The sequence below is a fragment of the Electrona antarctica genome (genome assembly GCF_951216825.1).
Source record: "Electrona antarctica genome assembly, chromosome: 9".
Taxonomy (NCBI): Eukaryota; Metazoa; Chordata; class Actinopteri; order Myctophiformes; family Myctophidae; genus Electrona; species Electrona antarctica.
This window is the reverse complement of record NC_136790.1, coordinates 11,981,091-12,008,135: the sequence shown is the minus strand read 5'-3', so window position 1 is coordinate 12,008,135 and position 27,045 is coordinate 11,981,091. Positions and strand designations below refer to the sequence as shown.

Here is a 27,045-nt window from a genome sequence, read left to right as displayed (position 1 = left end):
TACTGTGTGAGGTCCATAGGGTATATGGGGTACTGTGTGAGGTTCAGGGGTATATGGGGTCTGTGTGAGGTTCATGGGTATATATGGGGTCTGTGTGAGGTTCATAGGGTATATGGGGTCTGTGTGAGGTTCATAGGGTATATGGGGTACTGTGTGAGGTTCATATGGTATACGGGGTACTGTTTAGAAAAAAAGAGATTACCGCCAAGCCCACTGTTTGTGCCACAGGGCCTTTGTCTAATCTGTGGGAGCATGTCAGGGCGCGTCAACACCGCCATATGACCCGTGTCGGGGGCCGGCCTCGGTAACCCACACCAGTGGTTCGCACGCATTTTATTTTCAGGGAATCCCAGTTTGGCATACTGTACATTATACTGTACATTATACTGTACTTTGAGAACCATTGATCTATTCTACACAGTCACCGGGTGCATGTGTTTGGACCGACATACTACTAACAGCCCAACACCCTGCCCAAACCCGGCTAAACCCAACCTCACAGGACGCCACGTGTAAGGTTTAACCCGTTTAGGCCTGACGTAGAAATTAAAAAAAACGTTCGCTCTGAAAGAATATATACCTATTCAAAGATTTGTGCCGCATTTTTACGATTTTTCAAAAATAGCAGACCTACAAGTTCATAGCGCGCCACTCGGTGGCGCGCTATGAGCTTGTAGATCTGCTATTTTTCAATAGCTAAAGTATAACAGAATGCTTGAAACACCAAAAGGGGTTCCCGCCCCAAAATAGGTTAACCCGGACTCGGCCCGGGTTAGTTGTAACCGGCCACGGTGGCCGAACGGATTGCGGAGCGGTCTTGATACCGGAAGGTCGCCAGTTCGAATCAGCGGTCCGACACGTTAAAATTACCACCGCTGAAGTGCCCTTGAACAAGGCATTGAACCACTACGATGAAATGTTCTATGAGCAGGGCCTGGCTGGAAACAAGTTCTTGAGCTTAGCCCAGATACCCTGGGTAAATATAGTAATCATAATCATAATCACACATGTCGGGAGCGACAGTCCGACAGACTAATGCCTGTCGGACTGTTGGTATATGTCTAACCAACGCACTGTATGCATTCCGCTGTCAACTCGGATAGCATTGTGGAATTTGGAGTTAACCATCGCTAGTTTTGGAAGGTGACCAAGTGCTACGCTATTTTGGTGACCTGAGGTTACAGAGAATGTTGTAAATAGAAAGATATTGTATGGGGTGTATATGGGGGGGTTCCCAGGGGCTCGGCCAGCAAGTGAATGTACCAGCACATACTCCTTGTGAGCCACTCACAAAGACCCGTGTTCGAATCGGACTTATACATTTGCTGGGTGACCTGATTTACATACATTACATACCGACTGTATTATTTAGTCTATGTGCCAAAGAGCATACATTCAACACATTCTGACCTGGTACCAGGATCAAACATTTGTCAGGGAATCTTCAACCGTCAAATTGCATGAAATACGACGGTTTTCCTGTGCCATGGTCGACGATGGCCCAGAATCCAGAGCTGACAGTTATTGTCTAAAGCAGACAATAATATGTATGTGATATCTTCACACCAAATTGAGTTGCGAGAAAAAAGGATTGTGAATGTTATCTCACACACTTTAGTGTCTATACTCCTGGACAGTCCTTAACGTACGTAATGATAATAGATGCCATGCAGCTGACACAATTATCCAAACAGAGCAATGGATGCTTACATTTCTATCTATGGGTGGCCCAACAGAAGGAGTCAAGCCTATCTATGGGTGGCCCAACAGAAGGAGTCAAGCCTATCTATGGGTGGCCCAACAGAAGGAGTCAAGCCTATCTATGGGTGGCCCAACAGAAGGAGTCAAGCCTATCTATGGGTGGCCCAACAGAAGGAGTCAAGCCTCGGCTGTTTGTTTATGGACTATACTTTTCCCACCCAGCCACATCATACGCATTACAAAGTGCCTCCACTGAATCTGATTTTGATTTCGGAATCTCTTTGGATTCTTACCTGGTTTTATACTATGCTCCACCGCAAACCTTTTGAAAATTGTTTGAAAATGTTTGCCTATATAAATAATTACATGCCCCAAAATAGGGACGCCATGTTGAAAAGTGGTTAAAGATGCTAATACTCACTCACTGTTAATGAGACAAAACTAACCTCTAATCCAAATCCTCTAATCCAGTTTCAGGGCATGGTTTTTGTTTTAACCACAACGCATCTGAGCTTCATACTACATTTAGCATATCAACATACCTGTAATTGGGTTCGCCCTCAATTACCTTTGCAAGCACGGGTTCTTATGTGGGTTGCACTGCTTTTATGGTGTCAAAACAGCCCTGGGATTTCCAGCCACTTTCCCCAAACAGTGGAGTCTATCAGTGTTCATTTTGTCCCTCAGTGGTTTCATTTAGTTTGGTCTGTCTTGATCCTAACTGTGTTTGTCTTCAACCCTGCCCTCCTCCTCCAGTCTGCACACAGAGTCTCAATTTAACTCCGTTTGAAGAGTAACAGTATTTGTATTACAATGTTACACTGCGTAGTGTAACAGTGTCAAAGTGTGGAGCTGGTTGGTTGAGAATTATATTCCTTTTGACCCATTTGTCTTAGTTTGGTCCGTTATTATCGGTACCATCCTAACCATTCTTTTACCTACCCATGTTTGCTCTCGTCTCTCTGCGTATACCTTCGCCCGGCATCGTGGAGTAGTTTTTAGTTTGGTTTAGTTTTGGACTGCTTTTCCACTCCTCCTCAGCCCAGCCGTATTCATGTTTGTGTGTGTGTGTGTGTGTGTGTGTGTGTGTGTGTGTGTGTGTGTGTGTGTGTGGTACAATGGAGCATATAGGACATGAGCACATTCTACCCCTGAGTGCTTTGTTTTGCTTTGCTTTACTTCATTATTTATATGTTTTCCTTCCCCCTGTCATCATCCTAACCCTGCTCTTGTCATCTGCAGGGTGTGAGGGAGCAGCCGGCCTACAGATCTGGGAGCTCCAATGCCAGTGGACATGCAGCCACACCAGGGGCTGTATCACTATGAATCTTCAACCAACCAGCCCTCCAGAGGGTAAGACAACAATATATGCACCATTCTTTACTGTCTAGCTTTTAATATAAGGTATATGCACACAGCATAAGGGCCGATTCATACTCCTATTTTACCGCTGTTTCGGCGCTGTAGTGCCGAAATGATTTCGGCTCGTCAGAAATTTTCAGTAGCACCGAAGAGCCGACTTTAGGACGGTACCCGCCCCCCCGAACCTCAAATGACGTCACATTGTAGGCTCTACAGAGCCGAACCGACTTTTATTCGGCTCTAAAATAGGAGTATGAATCGCGCCTAACTCTTCCTATACCTCCGGGCCATTTCCCTACTTCCTTCACAGGTGTTACTGATGATACTAACTAGAAAGGCTCTGTTCCATTCTGGTCAAACAGGTGTTACTGATGATACTAACTAGAAAGGCTCTGTTCCATTCTGGTCAAACAGGTGTTACTGATGATACTAACTAGAAAGGCTCTGTTCCATTCTGGTCAAACAGGTGTTACTGATGATACTAACTAGAAAGGCTCTGTTCCATTCTGGTCAAACAGGTGTTACTGATGATACTAACTAGAAAGGCTCTGTTCCATTCTGGTCAAACAAAGTCAGGGTGACTTTTCTCCCTCCTAATTTGGAACACAATTAATTGGTTCATATCCCTAAAAGGTTGGTTTGGAACTGGAACCCAAAAATACTTCTTCTTGCCCTGAAGTGGGAACCAAAGTGGCCGTGTCACTATTCAGGGTGGAAGATGCAGATATGAAATAAACCATCATAAGAATTAAAAAAATAAAGACCGGAACCAGTTCTAGAACCAAAGTTCATTTGGTGGTAAAGGGGCCAAAGGGTACGGGTGTGTAACTCTGAGTTTATGAAATAAAATAGAACCAAATGGACCCATAATAGTCAATTTGTACACTCTCAGAGTTATGGGGGAACCACTGTACACATTTGAGAACCACTGTACACTAAATGGTGTTACCGAATCATCTGTAAACACCCGGGCCCGGAAGTACGAAGAGTTCTTTCCAAAATGGCTGCTGTGCAAAGTGTGCATATATACTATTGAAGTTCTTAACATGTTGTCCAAAGCCGCAACTATCTCATCTCTCTAATCTCACCACGTTACAGCCACAACATTTGAACGTCCCACTCCTTTAAACCACTAACTCCTTCTTTTTTTCCCCTCCTTGGTATAAACACGGAGCCCAAAATCACTGTGGTCACTCATGAGGAAGCAGGGCCGTTATTTAGTTTCAGAGGCTTGAACCTTTTTTATTTTTACTCGCACACAGCGAGCGGCATTCCCTGGGTGCAAAAGGCCAGGTCTTGCGGCAATTGTTGTGGAGATAGCTCTGGCTCAGCCCCCTCTCTCTCTCCTGGCCCCCTCCCCACCTTCTCCTATACCTCCCTCCCCTCCTAATGCCACCCAGGTTGCAGGGTGGACTCGGCCTCTCTCTCTCTCTCTCTCTGACAGCTGCTAATTACAGGCTGACCAGGCCCTGCTGCGCTCTGCATGACTGCCTCACTCTATGCTCAGGTTACGCAGAGAGAGAGAGAGAGAGAGAGAGAACAGAGAGAGAGACAGAGGGAGAGAGAGAGGGAGAGTGCAGGAGTGAAAGGTGGGTGGGCAGGGCAGAGAAAGGGAGAGAGGAAAGATAGCATGATGAAACTAAAATGACAGAGGGTGCGGGATGCAGAGAGAGAGAGAGAGAGAGAGAGAGAGACAGAGAGAGAGAGAGAGAGAGAGAGAGAAAAGAAGAAGGAGAGAAGTAGGGCCGGAGGGATGAATGGGAGAAAAGAAAGAAAGCGAATGAGAGAGAGTGAGACTGTGAGAGAGGTAGAGTAACGGAGTGAAAGAGGGAGGGAGGGAGGTGAAGAAGAGGGGAACGGACACAGTGGATTAGAGCGGACAGATTAAGCTCCTGTGTGCAATACACGTTGTGGAGAACTGAAAGGAATACTTAAGCCTAACTTAGACTTCTTTGCATGGCCGTGTCGCTGGCCACAATCTATTTATACTGAAAATAACGTTTTTCTAATTGAAAAATCTGCTATTTTCTGTGAGCAATGTGGTCGATCAACTAAGTTGTTCATTTGAATGTGGGGAATGCAGTCTGTTGGGGGGGGGGGGGGGGGGGGTCGGAGAAATGTTTTGAAGTAGCCATCAAGACACAGGAAAGGTCAGAGCAACACATTGATATTCATGAGAACACTGGAAACTAAGTTCCAATGAGGCTTCCCCTTTGAGGGGAAAACCCAGACCAGTAAGGTTCCACAATAAGCACCAGAGTGAGGCGAATGCACCATCTAGTGGTGAATAGAAGACATCACAGCGCATAAGGCTTGAAGCTCAGTTTTAATGTATGTTTTTTGTAAAAATAATACAAATGTACAAAGTAACTAGTAAGTAGTGGCATAAAAGTACAATACCGTATTGTGCCGAATATAAGACTACTCTGATTAGCCTATATATTATAAAACTCATTTGTGGGAAAAGAACATTGAATGTCAAATAGTCTAGTCCCTGGATATAATACGACCCCGTTTGTTAGGATATTTCCATTGGAAATAAAACAGTCTTATATTCAGGTTATTTGCCTCTGAGATGTCGTGGAGTAGAAGTAAAGGTACTGCCAAATGGACACACTCCAGTAAAGTACAGTAAAACACCCTGAAAAGGGTACTTAAGTTCAGTACTTGAGTAAATTGACGTTGTTTCCACCACTGACCAACGTGTACCCATTGTAATGTTCCAGCCTAGCCCCATCAGGTCGCTCTCCCTACGGCGATGTGTCGTCGCTGCGCGGCTCTCTCCACAACGGCCCTCCACAGGACTGCCGGGCCATGTACAACCACATGACCCCCAGCATGAGCCAGAGGGGCGGACCGGCTCAGGGCCTGGGCCCGGGCCCCTGCATGGACCAGTACATGGGCCCCCCGCAGGCCCCGCCGCCGCACAGCATGATGGGCCACCGAGGTATGCTCACTCAGCCGAGAGTATAGGAACCACTATAGGGCATAGCAGTGGCCGTGGATTTCTGGTTCCACTGAAAAATCGACATTTTTCCCGTAGAGATTTACAAAAATATTTAAATTCGAATTTAGTGAGTTTGCTGCCATCTAAAGGTTACAAAAAATAACTCAAAGCTAAACTCAGGGCTAGGCCGCTTCTAGCCTGAACACTGACGTCACCAAATTTGGAGCGACGCCCCTCTGCCCTGTTATTGGTTTAGAGAAATACCAGGTCTTCTAATAAAAATGACTAATGCGTGTGATAAGCTTTGTTCAGACACAAGAGTCCCAATGAGACAAAACTGTCTCATTGTGACTCACTTTGTCGTTTAACCCATTTTGGGCGGGAACCCCTTTTGGTGTTAGCATTATGTTATGCTTTAGCTATTGAAAAAAAGCAGATCTACAAGCTCGTAGCGCGCCACCGAGTGGCGCGCTACGAGCTTGTAGGTCTGCTATTTTTGAAAAATCGAAGAACCACTGACATAGAAACATAGCTTTTTCAGAAAACTGTCAGGATGTAACTTCCCTGTTAGCATAGGACTATACAATTGCTTTTATGCTACCACAATATTTTGCATATAGTGGTCACGACATTTATATGTACATGTTATCTCTTTGGTATGTTCCATATGGGTGTGTCACATATACTGTCATATTATTTGATTTACTGTATACCCTGAAATCTTGAATAAACAAAACTGTGAAGAAAAAAAAAAAAAAAAAAAGAAAAGAAAACTGTCAGGATGTAGAAGACATTTTTAGAATCTGATCTCAGGTCAAAATGGGTTAACTGTGCCAGTGTGAGTCATACAGTGGAATCAGATCTGACCCTGCATGATGTCTTGAGAAGAGTGTTCAAGTGGTCCATCTCAGACCAGGAGCATCGTCTCTGCGGGCACGAGCTGTATTGTGCTGTTAACCCATGTAGGCCTGACCTCAAAATTTTAAAAAAATCTTCTAAATCCTCCAGTTTTCTGAAATAAATATTTTCACGATTTTTCAAAAATAGCAGACCTACAAGCTCGTAGCGCGCCACTCGGTGGCGCGCTATGAGCTTGTAGATCTGCTATTTTTCAATAGCTAAATTATAACATAATGTTTAAAACACCAAAAGGGGTTCCTGCCCAAAATGGTTTAATGTACGGCTGTGTCGTAATAGGCTTTAGGGATACATGATACATGATCAGAAGCTCGCTGAAGGAGTAGAGGGCGTCAATCGAGTGTTCTTTGAAACATCAGGAAGATCATTTTCACCACATTAAGTGACTTACAAGGTCCTAAAGGACATGATTTAATGAACTCATCCTATCATGACCCGTGTACAAGCTCTCACTTATATGAGAAAATGTAATCAATTACACTAACTACGAAAGAAAGCTTTCTTCGTGTCAGTCCAAATAAATCACAAGACGAGAGGCCAGACACATTTATCCACGTTATAAACACATCATTATAAACATGTTACAGTGAGCCATATTGCGTCTCTCTAACCATAATGGTATGAACCCTAGCGTCCCTATTCTGAGGCGACAATAGCAGATCTACAAGCTCACAACACATTACAAGTTGTGACACGTTAACTTGTAATACGGTTATTTTCGGTTATAGACCCGTGGGGGACCCTGGGCAACTAGTCTAAGTATATAGGGTTCCAAAATGCGACTCAGTCAATCATACACGTTCAATCAGTGCTAGGTTCCATTCTCATCTCTGTGTGTGTGTGTGTGTGTGTGTGTGTGTGTGTGTGTGTGTGTGTGTGTGTGTGTGTGTGTGTGTGCGTGTGTGTGTGTGTGTGTGTGCGTGTGCGTGTGTGTGCGTGTGCGTGTGTGTGTTTAACAGGCGGTACTGGGTCCCCGTACTGTAACCAGAACAGTATGATGTCGGGCCATCACAGCTTCTCCCAGGGCCAGTCTGCCTCTGATCACTTGGGCTCTGTGGACGGTAAGGAAATCCTCACATCAATGCTTTTTGTGATATTTAATTCCAGGCTTAGGTTTGACCCATAGAGGGTATGCACATGTATATATAAAGTAAGGGGCAAATAGAGTGGCAAAGTGAGTTTAACGTAGAGCGCACGGTCGGGCCCTTCGTACCGACACACACACACACACACACACACACACACACACACACACACACACACACTGTACGGCAAGATGCATTATGGTGCAATATAATAACCCATCAAAGCTTGCGGTTACATCGCTTTAAAACAAACACATCCCCGCAACTGCAGGTCTTACAAGCCTTGGGTAATGTAGTTTTCTCTCAGGTCTTACAAGCCTTATGGGTAATGCAGTTTTCTCTCACACAAACTCATAACCATTTGAGAGGTAAGTGTTCAACACCACAGTGCAGTTTTCTCTCACACAAACTCATAACCCTTTGAGAGGTAAGTGTTCAACACCACAGTGCAGTTTTCTCTCACACAAACTCATAACCCTTTGAGAGTTAAGTGTTCAACACCACAGTGCAGTTTTCTCTCACACAAACTCATAACCATTTGAGAGTTAAGTGTTCAACACCACAGTGCACGGCGGACCCACTTCAACTAATGAACTAAACTGTTTATAAGAATTGGCACGGCGGCCAAACAGTTCCAAGTACAAGAACTATTTAAGGGCATGATATAAGCAGGCTAAGTGAACTTCAATTTAATAACATCACTTTCTTGTAGGCAGTGACAGTAACAGTACTGTACTGTAGCCTACCTGTTAATGTTTTTTTGGGGCAGCTGTTGTTGATGATGATTTTACCAGCGTGAGCCACCATAAGACTTATACAATGAACTACTCACCTAATGCCACGGAGGTTCCATGTGATGTTTAATGTACTTCCAAAGTGTGTACATTGTTTAACCCATTTAGGCCTGACCTCAGAATTTAAAAAAAATCTTCTAAATCGTCCAGTTTTCTGAAATAAATATTTTCACGATTTTTCAAAAATAGCAGACCTACAAGCTCGTAGCGCGCCACTCGGTGGCGCGCTATGAGCTTGTAGATCTACTATTTGTGCATGGAGATATTTGTGAGATATTTGTGCACAAAGAGTGGTTTGGTAGAAGAAGGCGAACAGAAAAACAGGTCCCCCCTTTTCAATTAGGGTAGATGTCTAATAGGCAGATGGTGGACCCTACTGAGTTTGGTGTCTCCATGAGTCCAGCCATGGCTGTTCATCTAGCAGTGCCTCCTGCAGTAATCGTACAATATTACCACCCGCCAATTCTGCTACGAATAACACTAGGTTTCCTTCTTTCACTTTTTTAGCCCCACAAATGAGACCACAGAGTTCAAAGCCTGACAATGGTGGTTGGTTAAAACCCACTTTGGTGTATTTGGGTGTAAGGAGCAGCACTAGGGCTGATAAGTCTTGTTAGTTTTAGTCTCTCTGTAATCTGTACTCACCACGGGTCTGAACATGTAATCTGTACTCAATGTAATCTGTACTCACCACGGGTCTGAACATGGAGTCTTAAGCGTTCCTCTCCGCTCCCCTCAGGCTCCAGGTTCTCCACGCCTCGCTCCATGCTGAAGCTGAGCAAAAAGAGGGCTCTGTCCATCTCTCCTCTCTCGGACGCCAGCGTGGACCTCCAGACGGTCATCCGGACCTCGCCCAATTCCCTGGTGGCTTTCGTCAACTCCCGCTGCAACCCCAACGGAGCCAGCTCCTACGGACATCTCTCTGTGGGCGGCATGAGGTCAGATATGGTCTCCTCGCTCAAATCATGTGTTTAAAGACGGGAGTGCCGTGGTTTTTGTACTTTTTGTTTTGGATGTGAGTTAACATTACTCTAATAGACCCCCAGGTGTTTTGGATGTGAGTTAACATTACTCTAATAGACCCCCAGGCGTGGTTATGATATTCAAATATGTCTTCCCTGTGTATTTTTGGTTTCTCCCTGAAAGTTGAAAGCCTTTGAGTCAAAATAAATAAATATAATCATAGTACCTGATGATCATGTTTTAGGGGTTGAAATCGCGGCACTCCATCTTTATGAAGCAAACGGAAAATTCATTATCAAGAAGCAAGGCATTCATCCATATTAGTAAGGTCTAATATTCGCAAGAAATCTATTTTTCAAGTAATGTTGAGGTGACGTGAAGGAGAGATGTATCAATGTACCAGTAGTAGTAGCAGCAGCAGTGTATGAAGCAGTGTATCCGGTAGGAGACTTTAAATAGTCTCCTTTGAGTCTCCTACCGGATACACTACTGGTCAACAAATTATTGGCTTTAAGGACTGGGACAAAAACAAAAATAAATCTCCATGAATTCGAGGCGTCATGCATGGGCTGGGTAATTGATAGAACATTTTCACATTCACTATGTGAACTATGCCTTTAAACATAGTTAGTGTTGAAGTGTCCTTGAGCAAGACTCTGAACTCCTAATTGCTCGATGATGTGCAGGTTGGTGCCTTGCATGTTTTCCTCCATCTTTGTGATGTTTGTGTGAATGGGTGAATGTAATGCACAATCTATGTAAAGCGCTTTGGATAAAAGCGCTCTACAAATGCACAATTTACCTTTTAGCACTATGTACACACTCGTCTTTGGTCGTCCTGATGAGCTCCTGCAGTAATTTAGGCTAACTTCTTATGTCCCGTGTGCTCTTTGTTATGTCACAGCCCATCGTTGAACTACAGCTCCATGAACTACCAGTCCAGACCGCAAGTGTCCATGTATGGAGGAGGAGGAGTGCATGGGGGAGGTGGAATAGGAGCACCCATGGGAGGACACCCATCCGGACCGTGCCACGCCACGCGCCTCCCGCCCCACAACCCCCGGCTCCACGCGCACACGCCCAAACACGGACACGTAAGAACAGTGGTGGGAAAAGTACTCGCATGTTTTACTTAAGTAAAAGTATCAATACTGCTGCAATATAGAAATACTCAATACTTACAACAAGTAAAAGTCCGGAATTCAAAATGGACTTGAGTTCAGTCAGGACAACTCAAATATATCTTTATTGAATATAAAATGAGCAATATATATATTTATTATGGTTTGGGCGATGAATTGGATCTGCTTTTTAGGTACTCTGATCAAGCGAATCAGTCCCAGCTATAGGGACTCTGAATCCCCCGTACCTAAACAGCAGATCCAAAATGACAGGTGGTAGCTGGGGTGGAGGAGGGTGAGCAGCAAAGGTTTAAGGCAGACAGCAGCGCAGCCAAATCAGTGTGTGCAGCAGCAACCAAGCAGGATGAGCAGTGCAAACGTCCAGTTTAAATAGCCGGAATGAAGATGGAATGAGTCATTGTGTCATTGGATGACGTGAATCATGTGAATGAACGGCCGGCAGCAAATCTGCACTGAGTTTCCTGACTGAACTTGCTTTGCGCATGTCTGTGACAGGGGCGACGCTCGTTAAAAGTACAAAAGCATTGGCATCAAAATGTACTTAAAGTACCAAAAGTAAAAGTACTACTGAATGCCACAGATGAAAAACAGTCTAAGTCCACACTATTTATCCATAATGTATAAATGATACATAAGGGGTCAGGACAAAGAGGCCTTTTCGTGGAGGGGTCAGAATGAAATTTGGACTTAGACTGTTTTTCGTCTGTGGTACTCAGTCTCATTTCCAGTTTTCAAATGTATCAAAATATTTTGAGAATAGCAGTGTGTGTGTGTGTACAGTTGCGTGTAAGTTTATTGACGTGTGTGTGTGCTGTGGTTCTCATTGCTGTGCAGATGAAGACGGAGCCGGGTCTGGGCAGTGTGATGGAACACATCACGGTGAAGAGTCTGGAGGAGAGGTCTGAGGGAGACGTGGCCAGTCCCTCCTCCACTGGAACACAGGTACAGTAAAACACTGAGAGAGAGAGAGACGCGTCTCTCTATCGCACGTTAGAGAGAGAGAGAGAGAGAGAGAGAGCTGAGAGAGACGCATCTCTCTATCGCGCGTTAAAGAGAGAGAGGGGGGGGGGGGGTCGCGTTAGCATCAAGCTAAGCGTACGTTCGTTCCATATAAATGACAGATCCACATCGCTCATGGGGCTTCCCATGCGCCTAGTAGATCTGTCGTTAACTTTTATGTGCTTAGTCCCGAAGTTAACATTGTTGTGGTGTTGTGCGCGAGCCGAGAAGCGCGACCACCGGGCGGCCGGCATCTAAACACTGACGTGACAGGCACAGCCAGCCAGAGCAGCGGAGGCGCTTGAAAAAAATAATAAAAAGTAATCACACAGCAGGTAAGGAGGGGACTGGGGCAGCCCTCACTTCCCCCTCCGAGTCAGCGGCCGCATGGTCCAAGTGCCTGCCCTATTTGAGGCTTTTTATTCCTTTTCTCTTCCCCGTGGCCGGCGGCCCAACAAACGGTTCGCGACCGGGCCGTGAGCGGCTCCGCGGCCCACGGGGGACTAACAGCCACCATGTAGGCCCCTGCCCGGTGCAAATTCAGCACAAACATATCATGTGCAGGGCAACGAAATAGTCAGCGACATCCCTGCCGGGGCACAAACTAGTGAAAAAAGCAGATCTACAAGCTCACAGCGTGTTGCTTCACGGGGCGTTGTGAGCTTGTAGATTGGCTATTTTCACTACTTCTTAAACATTTGTTTGCTCATTTCTTTTATTTTTATTTTATTTCTTTTCTGAAGAAATTTGATTTATGGGAATGTTTTTCGAAATAAAAATGTTTTGAAATAATAATAATTAAAAACAAAATGTAGGAAACCAAAAAATAAAGGGACTCATAAAAATGTGTCCGCGATCCACATGTTTGGGAAACAAGGCGATAGATGATGGTCACATCAAGCAAGGGAACTGGTGCGCTCAGTGCAACGGTCTTCAGAGTATGAGGGGCGATGATCCGAAATGCACAGAACTAGCCAAAGAAGTCGTCAGCCATCATACATACGTATGTAACAATTATCATAACACCAGGGTGTTTGGACCAGTTTAAAGCTTTAGAATCTAAACTTCATTTTCAATGATCAAAATCTAGATAAAATATGACGAATAGTAAATACCTATGTGCAATGACCCTAGATTTAGATGACTGTACAGGTATTATCATATTTAATTTTATAATACATTTTCAAACATGCTTGCTAACTGTAATTCTATCTCTCCATGAGCAGGACCCCCTCCTGGGCCTTCTGGACGGCAGAGATGATCTGGACAAGGATGACGGAAAGCCTGAGCCGGAGCTGATCTACGAAACCAACTGCCACTGGGAGAGTTGCAGCAAGGAGTTTGACACACAGGACCAGCTTGTGCATGTAAGAAAAGAGAGACAGATCGAAATGAAGAAACTAATAGTAGCGAAGAAATGATGGATCGATGGTAGATACTGTAGGTTGGTCAGTCGGTTGGTCAGTCTGTCCCTCAAAGGAGTAAAGGTGCGTTCAGACTTGGATAGTTAGAGCGGCGCGATTACATCCAAAGTCTATGCAAAGAGGAGAAGTTGCGTGAACACAGGCGGGGCGCAAACGGGGCGACGCGAACGAAGCGAACGACCGACGGCCTGGTGGTATTTTCACCCCGGGCTGGACAAATCCAACTGATCCAATCCAATCAGCGTTGATGTTGTCCGGAACCCCAGAAAATCGGAAATGTTTGGTTTTATGAATCCAGTTCCAGCTTAGCTCTGGTCCATTAAGGACTTAGGAGAAGTCCTTAACGCTATGGACCAGAGCTAGTTCCAACTGGACTGACCGCCGGGACTCAGCAGGGGTGGAAAAAACAATATACAAACCTTTTGCAAAGACATAGGAACTACTTTTGCTGCTCATATAGTAGCAGGAATTATGTTAAATGAATTGAACTGAGCTGTCTTGGGTGAACGAGCGGGTCCATTTGGTTACACTCCCAATGTTAAAATACTGTGTCTACAGTCAATCGGCACGCGATGCGAGCGAAGGGACTTTTCTTTTCTTTTCTTTTTTACAACGCTGACCTGCGCCAAAGCGAAGCGATTGAAGCAACTGCAAACAAAGATATATCTTCAGGTTTGAACGCACTTTCAGGGAGAGAAATACAAGTACAAGTAAGGTGGTACACTAGCTAGTTTATGCCAAATGTATAATGCCATGGTAAGACCATAGTCTTAACCCATTCTGGACGGGAACCCGTTTTGGTGTTTTAACTAAGCATCATGTTATGCTTTAGCTATTGAAAAATAGCAGATCTACAAGCTCCTAGCGCGCCACCGAGCTTGTAGGTCTGCTATTTTTGAAAAATCGTAAAAATGCGGCACAAATCTTTGAATATATATTCTTTCAGAGCGAACGTTTTCTTTATTCCGACGTCAGGCCGAAATGGGTTATAAAGTATAAATCAGGCTTTACAGTGTGTGATCGATGCCTCATCTCAAGGATGCCTCTCCTGTTGCTGATGAATGAATGAATGAATGAATGAATACATCTCCCTGTCTGCCTTTCTGTCCCACAGCACATCAACAACGAGCACATCCACGGAGAGAATTAATGAATGAATACATCTCCCTGTCTGCCTTTCTGTCCCACAGCACATCAACAACGAGCACATCCACGGAGAGAAGAAGGAGTTTGTTTGCCACTGGCAGGAGTGCTCTCGCGAGCAGAGACCGTTCAAAGCCCAGTATATGTTGGTGGTTCATATGCGCCGGCACACAGGAGAGAAACCACACAAGTGCACTGTGAGTGGGTGTCATTGTTCTTGGACTAATAGGGCAGTATTATGCGTGTCTTAAGTAACAGGTCTTATTACTTAACTTAAGACCTGGAGGCGTGATCAATGCCATTTGGCTATTCTGAGTGGCCGAACAGCATTGACCACGCCTCCAGGTATTTTTTTTGTCATCAAAGTTTTTTAGTGATTTTACAATAAAGCATACAAAATACACATGACTTACACAAAAGAAAGAGACAAGAAAAACAAACAAAAAACAAAACACAACTAGCAGTCAAAAAAGAAAAACCCCAATGGACAACACCCCTCCACATTCTGTTGCTGACAATAGTGATTATATCTGAAATGTATTACCAATTACAAATTGTTAATGCAACCATCCTTTAATATACAAATAAAAGTAGTCCCATATTTCAACGCCTCCAGGTCTTAAGTTAAGTCATAAGACCTGGTACTTAAGACACGCATAATACTGCCCCATAGTCTCTCTGGTCTGTGCATGTCCCGCTGTCGGCCTCTGATGTCACGCCCTGTGTTTTTCATCTGCTTGTTTACTCATGAAGAGTAAATCACCAAAGAGCGTGACAGCCATTACGCCCACTCTCACATTCATCATTCTCTTAGTCTCCACAACACGTCATGAGGTGACGTGTGAATTGAATTATTCATCGGTCAAGACGAGAGCTCCTGCTGAGCAGCTTTGTCTTCCGCGTGGGGCAAATTCAAAGGGAGGCCAATGTTACTCTGACAGCTATATGTCAAACACTATTTAAGGTTGACCTACTTAAAAGAATGATATTAACTTGGTGCCTTGAACCACAAGTACCAAAAATGACAGTAGCCTGGATGGTATAAGTGGCTCAAGAGTACGCTCGCTGGTGGTATGCACTGCAGACCACCAGCGAGCCTCCCTGAGCCTCCGTGTCAGGGAGACTGATACGGAGTGGATTTGGGGGGATTTTCCCACAGAAAATATCCCATCCCGTCCCACTCCTGGTAGAATTACTCCCACTCCCATCCCGCGCCTGTTGTTTTTTTTAAATTTGTTTTAATTAATAAATGATAGATTCTGTGTTCTTTTTAGATTACTGTGTTTCATGTTTTAATTCAAACGGTATGGTACCAGGAACAGTTCATCTGTGGTAATATAATTTTAAACCCATCCGGCGGGAATCGGGAATACCGAAAAGAATGTCAGCCTCTAGTATGCAGGTTGTCTCTTTACCCGTTGGGGCCCGTGGGTAACGAGACAACCCAGGTTGTCTCTTTACCCGTGGGGCCCGTGAGTAACGAGACAACCTCTAGTATGCAGGTTGTCTCTTTACCCGTGGGGCCCGTGGGTAACGAGACAACCCGGGTTGTCTCTTTACCCGTTGGGCCCGTGGGTAACGAGACAACCCAGGTTGTCTCTTTACCCGTGGGGCCCGTGGGTAACGAGACAACCCGGGTTGTCTCTTTACCCGTTGGGCCCGTGGGTAACGAGACAACCCGGGTTGAAGTTGGGTCCGGTCAAATGTTTCATAATGAGGCTATAAAACAATTTTAGTTGAAGAAGACAACCCAACCAAGAGAGCTAAATGAAAGAGTGGCAAGTTCAACGATTGGGGGATAAAGGGTCTAAACGACACTAAAGACGTGATTCAACGCTATAGTTCGACACCCAGTTCGTCTCAGAGGAGGTTGATGACCTCGTCGGGTTCATCATGTCCTCCCTCAGCTTGTCAAAATGGACAGGATGATCCTCATACTGTCAGCTCTGCAGGTCAGATGACTGAGTTCAGATGAAACAGAGAGAGAGAGAGAGAGAAAGAACGAGCGCAAATGGATTGATAGAGGTACTTTAACAAAGTAACAAGATAATGTGTGAAGTTGTGTGTGTGTGTGTGTGTGTGTGTGTGTGTGTGTGTGTGTGTGTGTGTGTGTGTGTGTGTGTGTGTGTGTGTGTGTGTGTGTGTGTGTGCGTGCGTGCGTGCGTGCGTGCGTGTGTGTGTGTTGTGTGTGCGCACGCGTGCGTGTGTGATACAGTACCTCCCTCGTTCCATTTTCACTCGCTCTCTCCCTCTCTCTCACTTGAAAGTACTGCGCTGGATTGGGTCGTTTCAGGTCAGGTTGTGAAAATAGATGCGGGTGGTTTGATTTTGACATTAAACGGTGTGTGGGTGCGAGTAAAAGAAGATGGACCAATGCATCGCTATTCACTAGCTACTACACTAACTACAGTGTGCCAGTGGAGGTGACCTAGGCCTCTGTCCTTCGTACTGAAGGTCATTTATTTCACCAGTGGAGGTGACCTAGGCCTCTCTCTGTCCTTCCTACTGAAGGTCATTTATTTCACCATGCAGTGTGCCAGTGGAGGTGACCTAGGCCTCTGTCCTTCCTACTGAAGGTCATTTATTTCACCATGCAGACGCTACAGTGTGCCAGTGGAGGTGACCTAGGCCTCTGTCCTTCCTACTGAAGGTCATTTATTTTACCATGCAGACGCTACAGTGTGCCAGTGGAGGTGACCTAGGCCTCTCTCTGTCCTTCCTACTGAAGGTCATTTATTTCACCATGCAGATGCTACAGTGTGCCAGTGGAGGTGACCTAGGCCTCTGTCCTTCCTACTGAAGGTCATTTATTTCACCAGTGGAGGTGACCTAGGCCTCTGTCCTTCCTACTGAAGGTCATTTATTTCACCAGTGGAGGTGACCTAGGCCTCTGTCCTTCCTACTGAAGGTCATTTATTTCACCAGTGGAGGTGACCTAGGCCTCTGTCCTTCCTCCTGAAGGTCATTTATTTCACCAGTGGAGGTGACCTAGGCCTCTGTCCTTCCTCCTGAAGGTCATTTATTTCACCAGTGGAGGTGACCTAGGCCTCTGTCCTTCCTACTGAAGGTCATTTATTTCACCAGTGGAGGTGACCTAGGCCTCTGTCCTTCCTACTGAAGGTCATTTATTTCACCAGTGGAGGTGACCTAGGCCTCTGTCCTTCCTACTGAAGGTCATTTATTTCACCAGTGGAGGTGACCTAGGCCTCTGTCCTTCCTACTGAAGGTCATTTATTTCACCAGTGGAGGTGACCTAGGCCTCTGTCCTTCGTACTGAAGGTCATTTATTTCACCATGCAGATGCTAGTGTGCCAGTGGAGGTGACCTAGGCCTCTGTCCTTCGTACTGAAGGTCATTTATTTCACCAGTGGAGGTGACCTAGGCCTCTGTCCTTCCTACTGAAGGTCATTTATTTCACCAGTGGAGGTGACCTAGGCCTCTCTCTGTCCTTCCTACTGAAGGTCATTTATTTCACCAGTGGAGGTGACCTAGGCCTCTCTCTGTCCTTCCTACTGAAGGTCATTTATTTCACCAGTGGAGGTGACCTAGGCCTCTGTCCTTCCTACTGAAGGTCATTTATTTCACCAGTGGAGGTGACCTAGGCCTCTGTCCTTCCTCCTGAAGGTAATTTATTTCACCAGTGGAGGTGACCTAGGCCTCTGTCCTTCCTACTGAAGGTCATTTATTTCACCAGTGGAGGTGACCTAGGCCTCTGTCCTTCCTACTGAAGGTCATTTATTTCACCATGCAGACGCTACAGTGTGCCAGTGGAGGTGACCTAGGCCTCTGTCTGTCCTTCCTCCTGAAGGTCATTTATTTCACCAGTGGAGGTGACCTAGGCCTCTCTCTGTCCTTCCTCCTGAAGGTCATTTATTTCACCATGCAGACGCTACAGTGTGTCTTTGCCATGTTGTTCAGAATGCAATAAAGCATCTGTTTCAGTTTTAGTAAAAAACTAGCAAGAATGTGTCTAAAATAATGTTGGCGGTCTCGGATTTCTGCGACGTGAACAAATCCTAACCTCAAGAAAAACGAAATGAAAATAAAGAAAGAAATATAACAGAACTGAAGTTGTAGCGTTTTCTCATAACAGTGCGGGGTCAAACGTTTCCATTGTGTACGCGATGAATGTGTTTTACGTTTGAGTGCTGTCATAACATGTATACGGCACCTAGTACATTAAAATTTGGGGCCATTGTTTTAAGACCAGTATGTGATTTGTGTTGCGTTCTAGTTTGAAGGCTGTAACAAGGCCTACTCTCGCCTGGAGAACCTGAAGACCCATCTGCGCTCCCACACGGGAGAGAAGCCGTACGTGTGTGAACACGAGGGCTGCAACAAGGCCTTCTCCAATGCTTCAGACCGCGCCAAACATCAAAACCGCACTCACTCCAACGAGGTACTGTGTGCACTGTCGCAAATTCAAAAAATATAAACAGTTGTGAGTTGTTATCCTGTCTAGGAATGTGTTTTTTCGGTGCATTTGCTGGTGTTCCTGGTTAATGTTATATGTTGTGACACTTCTCTCTCTCTCTCGTCTGTTTCCTGTCTCTCTTCTTTGTCTGGAAAACTAATAAAAAAGGCTGCACAATAAAAATAGACTACACACTTTCTTTTTAAAAAGAAGAGAAGAAAGGGCACTCTCTTTGTTGTTTCTTTGCTATTGCCTGGCTCCACACTCCAGCAAATCTAAAATAGCGCTTTTCCATTGCATAGAACCGGCTCAAAGCTACTCAACTCCACTCATTAGGCAACAATACCTGAGACCTGGTCATTTTTGGTATCATGTCCGTCGATCTGAGTTGATACCAAAGGGTCACATGTAAACACTACAGACTACAGATTGGTCAGGGAGAATCAACTCTACACTTGTCGCTAATCTACTGTTTACTGCACTAGCACCGTTTACTTTAGCGATTTTAAAATTAATTTATTTGTAATGTCTTTGTAGACTGGCGCTATTGTACTTTTGACTACACTGCTTTGTATTACTCTATACAAAATTACTTGCCTAAAATGTTATCATCAGCAATCATATTTGTTGAGCTGTACAGGTGAAATAGAGATTGATTACAGGCAGCATTCTTTTTAACTGTAGCATTATTTACCAGCAGAGGACTGAGGACTGAACCTCGCTGTGGTGATCAGTTACCAAGGGTCTAATCTGCAGTAAAAAAACAAAAAACAAGTTAGCGAGTCGAGTAAAGCTGAGTCAAGTTGAGCAGGGTCTGGTCTTTATGCAATGTGAAAGTGTCATTTACCTTTATTTCAGAGGAAAATACCATTAGCTCATTACAGAATTGACTTAAAACCCATTTTGGGCGGGAACCCCTTTTGGTGTTAGCATCATGTTATGCTTTAGCTATTGAAAAATAGCAGATCTACAAGCTCATAGCACGCCACCGAGTGGCGCGCTACGAGCTTGTAGGTCTGCTATTTTTGAGAAGTCGTGAAAATGTGGCACAAACCTTTGGATATATTCTTTCAGAACGAACATTTTTTATTCAAATCTTTCCTTCTGGGAGGTTCCTGGAACTACATATTTTGAGATGGGGGTCCGTGGCCCAATAGAGATAAATCTGGGGGTCCTTGACGTGAAAAAGTTTGACCACCACTGACATATAAACTTAGGTTTTTCAGAAAACTATTAGGATTTTTTAAGACATGTTTTTTTATCGACATCAGTCCAAAATGGGTTAATGACTTACTGACTACAGTAATATTTGAGTGCATGTACATGACTGACTGACTGACTCCTGGCCTTCTCCCCACAGAAACCCTACGTGTGTAAGATCCCAGGCTGCACGAAGCGCTACACGGACCCCAGTTCGTTGCGGAAGCATGTGAAGACGGTCCACGGCCCCGAGGCCCACATCACCAAAAAGCACCGCGGGGACACGGGTCCCCGACTAGCTATGACCCCTGGTGGCCAGAGCTCTGAACTGCTACTGGAGAAAGAGGAGAGTCGCAGGGAGGACTGCAAACTGCTGGCTCCTGAGACAGCGCTGGTGAGTGAACACTTCACTTATTTACAATGATGTCATTTCAACTGAACAAAAACAACCCGTTATAAATTAGCCAACCCATCAGGTCTATATTACTTACAGTTACAGACAATAAATAGTACATTTATAGGACCCCCCTCTAAAACGAGATGCTGCATCTCAAGGGGCCATCCTCCCAATACAATTCTGACAAATAGATAAGTAGGCCTAAGCCTGATGATTTACGAATGTATTGTTTTTATTTTATTTTTTTATTTTTTTGGGGGGGGGCGGGCTTTTTTGATATATATATAGTTGAGATAGACAGGAAAGAGAGATAGTAGGGGAGTGACATGCAGCACATGGTCTGACCTGCCAAGAATTGAACTGGCGACTCGGTTTCAGGCATTAGAGAGCATCATGGTACTATGCACCCTAACCACGTCCACTCGTCTATTGGGCCTCCTCAGGAATGCATTGTTTGATTATATGGCAAATACCGCAACATAAATCATCATTTAGTCATGGGCTAATACTGAGTCATTGGGGCGAAGAAGACATTTTCAAAGAAATCACTAAATTATACATTATTTGACAAAGAAAGTATATATTTTTTAAAGTGGTGCAAGTGTCTGGATTCAGAATGTCTCTCTCTCTCACTCACTCACTCACTCACTCACTCACTCACTCACTCACTTTTCATCCCTCCTCTCAGAAATCCCAGCCAAGCCCTGGTGGTCAGTCCTCCTGCAGTAGCGAGCGCTCTCCACTGGGGAGCGCCAACAACAACGACAGCGGCGTGGAGATGAACCTAAACGCTGCAGGCAGCCTGGAGGACCTCACAGCGCTGGAGGATGGAGGAGGGGGAGGAGGGGGAGGAGGAGGTGGAGGGGGAGGGGGAGGGGAAGCAGGAGGTGTGGCCATGTCCGGCCAGGCTCTGAAGAGGCTGGAGAACCTGAAGGTTGACAAGTTGAAGCAAATCCGCAGGCCCAACCCGCCAAATCGCTGTGCCACTAACAAGCTACCAGCACTGCCTGGTGAGATTTTACCCCTTACTATTTCAACATGGCGTCCTGTTTTAGGCATGTCGTTGTAGGCGAAAATTGTCATAAATGTTAAAATCTAGCTACTATTTGTCTTACAAAGGATTATATAGGGTTTATTCATATTTTAATTGCAATGGTTCACATATGTAGGCATTGCCTTTTGTTATTTATCTCTTCATGTTAAAGGTCCTTTTCCTCTATCTATACAACAGAAAATGCTGTACTGTAGCAGTTTATCAACTTCTACAACAAACTAACTATACATTTTTACTTTACTTTATTTAGATGGGACAATGCACATTAATGAACATTCTGTACATGAACGTGAATTCAATCATGATCTCATGTAGACATGCCAGATCTCCATCCGCACAATTCAGGCTTAACATTAACCCATTTTGGGCGGGAACCCCTTTTGGTGTTAGCATTATGTTATGCTTTAGCTATTGAAAAAAAGCAGATCTACAAGCTCATAGCGCGCCACCGAGTGGCGCGCTACGAGCTTGTAGTTCTGCTATTTTTGAAAAATCGAAGAACGACTGACATAGAAACATAGCTTTTTCAGAAAACTGTCAGGATGTAGAAGACATTTTTAGAATCTGATCTCAGGTCAAAATAGGTCAATAAATGACGATAAAGCATCAATGGAGGCCACTTCTTCCCTGATCCTTATCCCATCTTGTCATTACAGGTTCAGGGGAGATGCTGGGGATGTGTGCACCTTCTCCACTCCTGTCTAATAGGCGCGTCATGGAGCTGTCCAATCACGAGCTAGCGGGTGCCGGCTCTTTGGCCTGCACCACCAATGACAGGAGAGGAAGCGGCACCAGCAGCCTAAGCTCCGCCTACACCGTGAGCCGCCGGTCGTCCATGGCGTCTCCGTACCTGTCCAGCCGTCGTTCCAGCGAGGTCTCGCAGATGGGAGGAGTAGGTGGGGGAGGCTGTCACCTCCTGGGCCCAGACCAGGGGGGAGGAGGAGACCCCCTCTCCCCTGAGAGCAACCGCAGAGGAGCACCCTGCCTTGGAGGAGGAGGTTTGCCAGGGCTGCCCAGTCTGACCCCTGCCCAGCAATACAGCCTTAAGGCCAAATATGCTGCAGCCACCGGCGGCCCGCCGCCCACCCCCTTACCCAACATGGAGCAGCCAGGCACCCCGGCCAGGAGAGGGGGATTTCTCAGCGAGTATCAGGGACAGCCTCTGCCTCCCTTCCTCCAACAGGGCGGACCCCGTCGGCAGAGTGCCAACACGGAGTATGGCACCGGCGTGATATACCCTCACCAGGCTCCGGGGAACAGCACGAGGCGGGCCAGCGACCCGGTCCGTTCGACCGGAGACCCCCAGGCGTTCCCCAAGGTCCAGCGCTTCAACAGCCTCAGCAACATGGCGATGATGGGTCGAAGGAACGCGCTGCAGCACTGCGGCTCCGACGTCAACATCGCCCGGCACATATATTCCCCTCGGCCTCCCAGCATCACGGAAAACGTCATGATGGAAGCCATGGCGGTGGAGGCGCACCACGGCTCTGCGGAGGCCAGGGAACATTCCATGATGATGGCGCCCGGAGACAGAGGCTTCATGGGATACCAGCAGCAGCACATTCTGGGAGGAGGACGTGTAGGTCCTCCGTCCAACCCGCTGTCTCCGAGTCACGACGCTCTGGCCTGCCCCGACCAAGCCTTCATGCAGCAGCGGCATTACCAGAACCAGCGCGGGGACATGAGCTCCAGAGGGGGTGGAGGAGGGCAGATGGGTCAGGCTGGACCTGTTCATCCAGAGGGCATTTCTAATGCTCTCCTCCAACAGGCCGAATACAGCATGAGCACCTGTCAACTCAGCCCCTCCGGCCCCAATTACCCCAGTCTAGGCCAGGGTGGTGAGGCTGTTGCCGGGACAGGTCCTTGGGGCGAGACCCACGCCCAGGTCCAACAAACCTCCAGCCACAGTCTCCAGAACCAGGGAGGAGGAATGCAGTACGTGGACCCCAACATGCAGCCCCAGCAATCGCAGGCCCACTTCAATCAGCCAGGCCTCTACAGCAACCCGGACGGAACCCACAAACTCACCATCAAACCCGAGCAGCAGTTCCATCCCGGAATGGGAAGTGGGGACGCGTGCCAAAATTCCAAGCAGCTTCAGCATCCACTACAACAGCGGCCGCTCCCTCAAGTGAGTCAGATCTATGCTCAACAGACAGGCCCGGTTATGATGAGAAGCACAAACAACAACCCCAGCTGTGAATACCACGGTCAGATGGAGGCCCAGGGACAGAGCTTCCCCGCTGGGGGGGCCCTGAGCCTGGGCTGCGCTGGCTCAGCGCTGCCCGACGGCCAGAGGTCCCAGACCCCCATGATGCAGGTGAAGGAGATGATGGTGAGGAACTACGTGCAGTCCCAGCAGGCGCTTATGTGGGAACAGCAGCAGGAGCAACAGCAGGGCGGAGTCAAAGCTCCGCCGCTCTCCGATAACTGTGACATGAGCGGCGGCCAGACTCCATTGATGCAGCACAGTCCACAGCATCAGAACCAAAACCTCTACGTCAACCAGACCTACTCCTCCTACCCCAACCAGAACATTGTGATGAGCGGCCAGGCCCACGGCCGAGGCCCCTGCGTCTCTGTGCCACCTAAAGACCAGCAGATGATGGGTCTCCCGGGCTCCTGTTATGGCCAGGACATGGTGGCCCCCAGACCGCCTCAGGGCCGTAAACCTCTCAGCCGCCAGAACAGCCTTTCACAGCCGTCGGCAGTGGGCTACCTGGACAGCCCGCCTCACCTCAGCCCCGTCCACTCCGCCACCAGCCCCAGGCGAGTGGTACGACTCCCCCCGGTCCAGCACCCGCACAGCGAGATGTTCTCCCCCTCCAATAACAACGACATGTACTATTCGGGCCAGATCCACATGGACATGAATAAGCACATGGACTCCCAGGGCGGGCCATGTCTGAGCCAGCAGCACAACATGAGCACCGCCCACGACCCGACGGTCAACAGCAAGTCGGCCTCTCTGGCTCCCTATCCCGAGTCCGGACCCATCTCCAACGCCCTGGAGAACCTGGACCTGGACAACGCTCACATAGATTTCGCGTCCATCATCGACGACGCAGAGTCTACTTCCTTCAGCCCGATCCCCAGCAATCCCCTCCAGGGCTCCTCGTCCCAGGCGTCGTCACGCCTCACCACCCCGCAGAACTCTATCACTCTGGCCCCGGGCTCTTCCCTGTCCAACATGGCCGTGGGTGACATGACGTCAATGCTTACCTCGTTGGCCGGAGAGAACAAATACCTTAATACACTGTCGTAGGACACGCCTCCGTGGCAGCTTTTTATTAGAGACTAATGTTCAAACAGAGGCTTTGGCCAGTTCTTCATCAGTGTCCTATGAACACAGAAGAATGTATTGCTATCCCATTAGCCCGGGGCTAGTATTTTCTTTTCTTTTTTTTTGTGCCTGTGACCTGGACGGTACATAGTTATTCTCACCAGCCACTTTTGAATAAGGGCTAATTGGATGCACAGTGCACAGTGCTAGTGCTCAAAGTCCATAGTTACACACTCCCAGAGGCAAGCCACTCTAAACCCCATGGGACCCAGACTGTGCCTACTGTTGCTGGGACCCTATATGACAAGAGTAATCATTTGTTTTCATGAGTCTGGCTCATGAAGACTAAGTGTCTCCTGGACTCACAATGTTCTATGAACCCCTTGCCCAAAACCTTAAACCAAAGGTGCCTAGTGAAACCCCCTGACTGTGTGGTCTCCTCATTGCCTTGGTACTTTGTATTTGTCTGTGCCTAGTGCCTACTGTAAGACACAGAACTGTATTGCCTGATGTACATGGCCGCACGCTAGTGTCCCACACCAAAGATAGCTTATTCACAAGCTTACAATTCGCCACGTTTTGAGCTTGTAGATCAGCTATTTTTGGTGCGCAACACCAGCGCACGAACCCAGTATAAATCACCCTTGTGCCTGGTATGAATTAAATACTGAACATTTTCTACACAGGCATTCCAGTCACATGGGACTGTGGCAACAGTGGAGCAGAGAATGGTACATGTATGTAAATACGTTTTATAATACCTTTATATATGCTGTGTATATGACAATGTGGACGGTGAGGATTTCCTCTGCTGTCTCACGATGGACTGCTTGAATTCTGAAGGCCAATGTTTCTGAGCGAAGAGTAAAACATATTTTCTAGTGACTGAACAATGACAATGAATCAGTGTGCTAGTCAATATTCACAAGTATTGCTATGGAATTATTCTTGTCAGGGAACAGCACATTATATACTAGTGACATATCAGTATTTGCATCTGTGCGTGCACACGCACGCATCGCATACACGCACGCACGCACGCACGCACGCACGCACGCACGCACGCACGCACGCACGCACGCACGCACGCACACACACACACGCATACACACACACACACACACACACACACACACACACAGAATATTTGGTGATCTAATTACGGTGTAGTGGCCTTTCCAGATAGAGTTTGCACTCCTCACACGTTTACTGTAAGTATTGTTAAAGCAGCTGTCTAACTCTTTGTCAACAGTGTGTCTTATGAAGCGCAGAAAGTGCCTTGCTCTGCAGTCTAATGCCCAATTCATTGCTCTGTCTAATGCCCAATTCATGCTCTGTCTAATGCCCAATTCATGCTCTGTCGTACAACGTTGGTCACATGCTGAGAATAGCACATCTACAAGCTCACAACATTGCATCGCGTTGTGAGCTGGTAGATATTCTAATTCTCGCACGCAACACCGTTAGTTGTACAACTAAGTATAGGAAGGTTTTAATAAGGATGTTATCACCTTGACCTAATTCACAACTTGTGTACATGACTGAGTTGAGGACGATGGCCATTTTGAACAAGACCTGAACCAGTTGAGGTTTGAACGGAATAATAATAGTGGCTTTGGTTTTGGGCTGCTGAGGTACATTCATAGCACGGCTGTGGCGATTGTACGAATCCAATGTTTGACTTTACTCACTGCACTGTTGCTTGAACCCAGAGTGAGCAGTCGTTCCTAACTGAACTCAGATGAAATGGGGAGGGGGGGGGTTTTGGAAATAGTGTATTAAAACTCGCATTGTACGAATTCACACTGTCTGAGGTACTAGTATGTGCATGACATTTGAGCTGCATTATGTTGAAGTTCACTATAGCTCGGGCAGTAGAGATTTATGTGGCATTGCACTGTGTGGAAAGGTCTCTCTCTATTTAGATGATTCATAATCTACGATCCTCACTTTTGACCATGATGTGAGGGTACTCGCAGTATTTGTTCTAATAGTCATTCATTCATATGAAAGCCCATTTCCCACACATAAATGTTTTTTAATTAAAAACGCTTAAGTTAAAATGATTTCTCAGCATTTCTAAGGTTTTTTTTCCCCTAGCAATTGCCTATCTGGGAGAAAGAACTCTGACTTCTGAGATATACATTTTAACCCATTCTGGGCGGGAACCCCTTTTGGCGTTTTAACTAAGCATTATGTTATACTTTAGCTATTGAAAA

At 46.3% G+C, this 27,045-nt stretch overlaps 2 protein-coding genes across 2 annotated transcripts in view; one reads left to right on the top strand and one right to left on the bottom strand.

Annotated features, from left to right (window-relative positions):
- r3hdm2 (R3H domain containing 2) overlaps positions 1–27,045 on the bottom strand; it is a 314,823-nt gene that overhangs the window by 202,747 nt on the left and 85,031 nt on the right. The gene's annotated exons all lie outside the window — the stretch shown is intronic.
- gli1 (GLI family zinc finger 1) lies at positions 2,984–25,058 on the top strand (the record flags this gene model as incomplete). The annotated part of the gene is given in 13 exon segments (XM_079509849.1): positions 2,984–3,054; positions 5,790–6,019; positions 6,022–6,030; positions 7,888–7,989; positions 9,547–9,745; positions 10,675–10,864; positions 11,747–11,854; positions 13,138–13,278; positions 14,526–14,675; positions 18,713–18,877; positions 20,253–20,486; positions 21,178–21,499; positions 22,200–25,058. Coding segments are annotated over 13 exon segments (4,530 nt in total). The 3' UTR covers positions 24,809–25,058.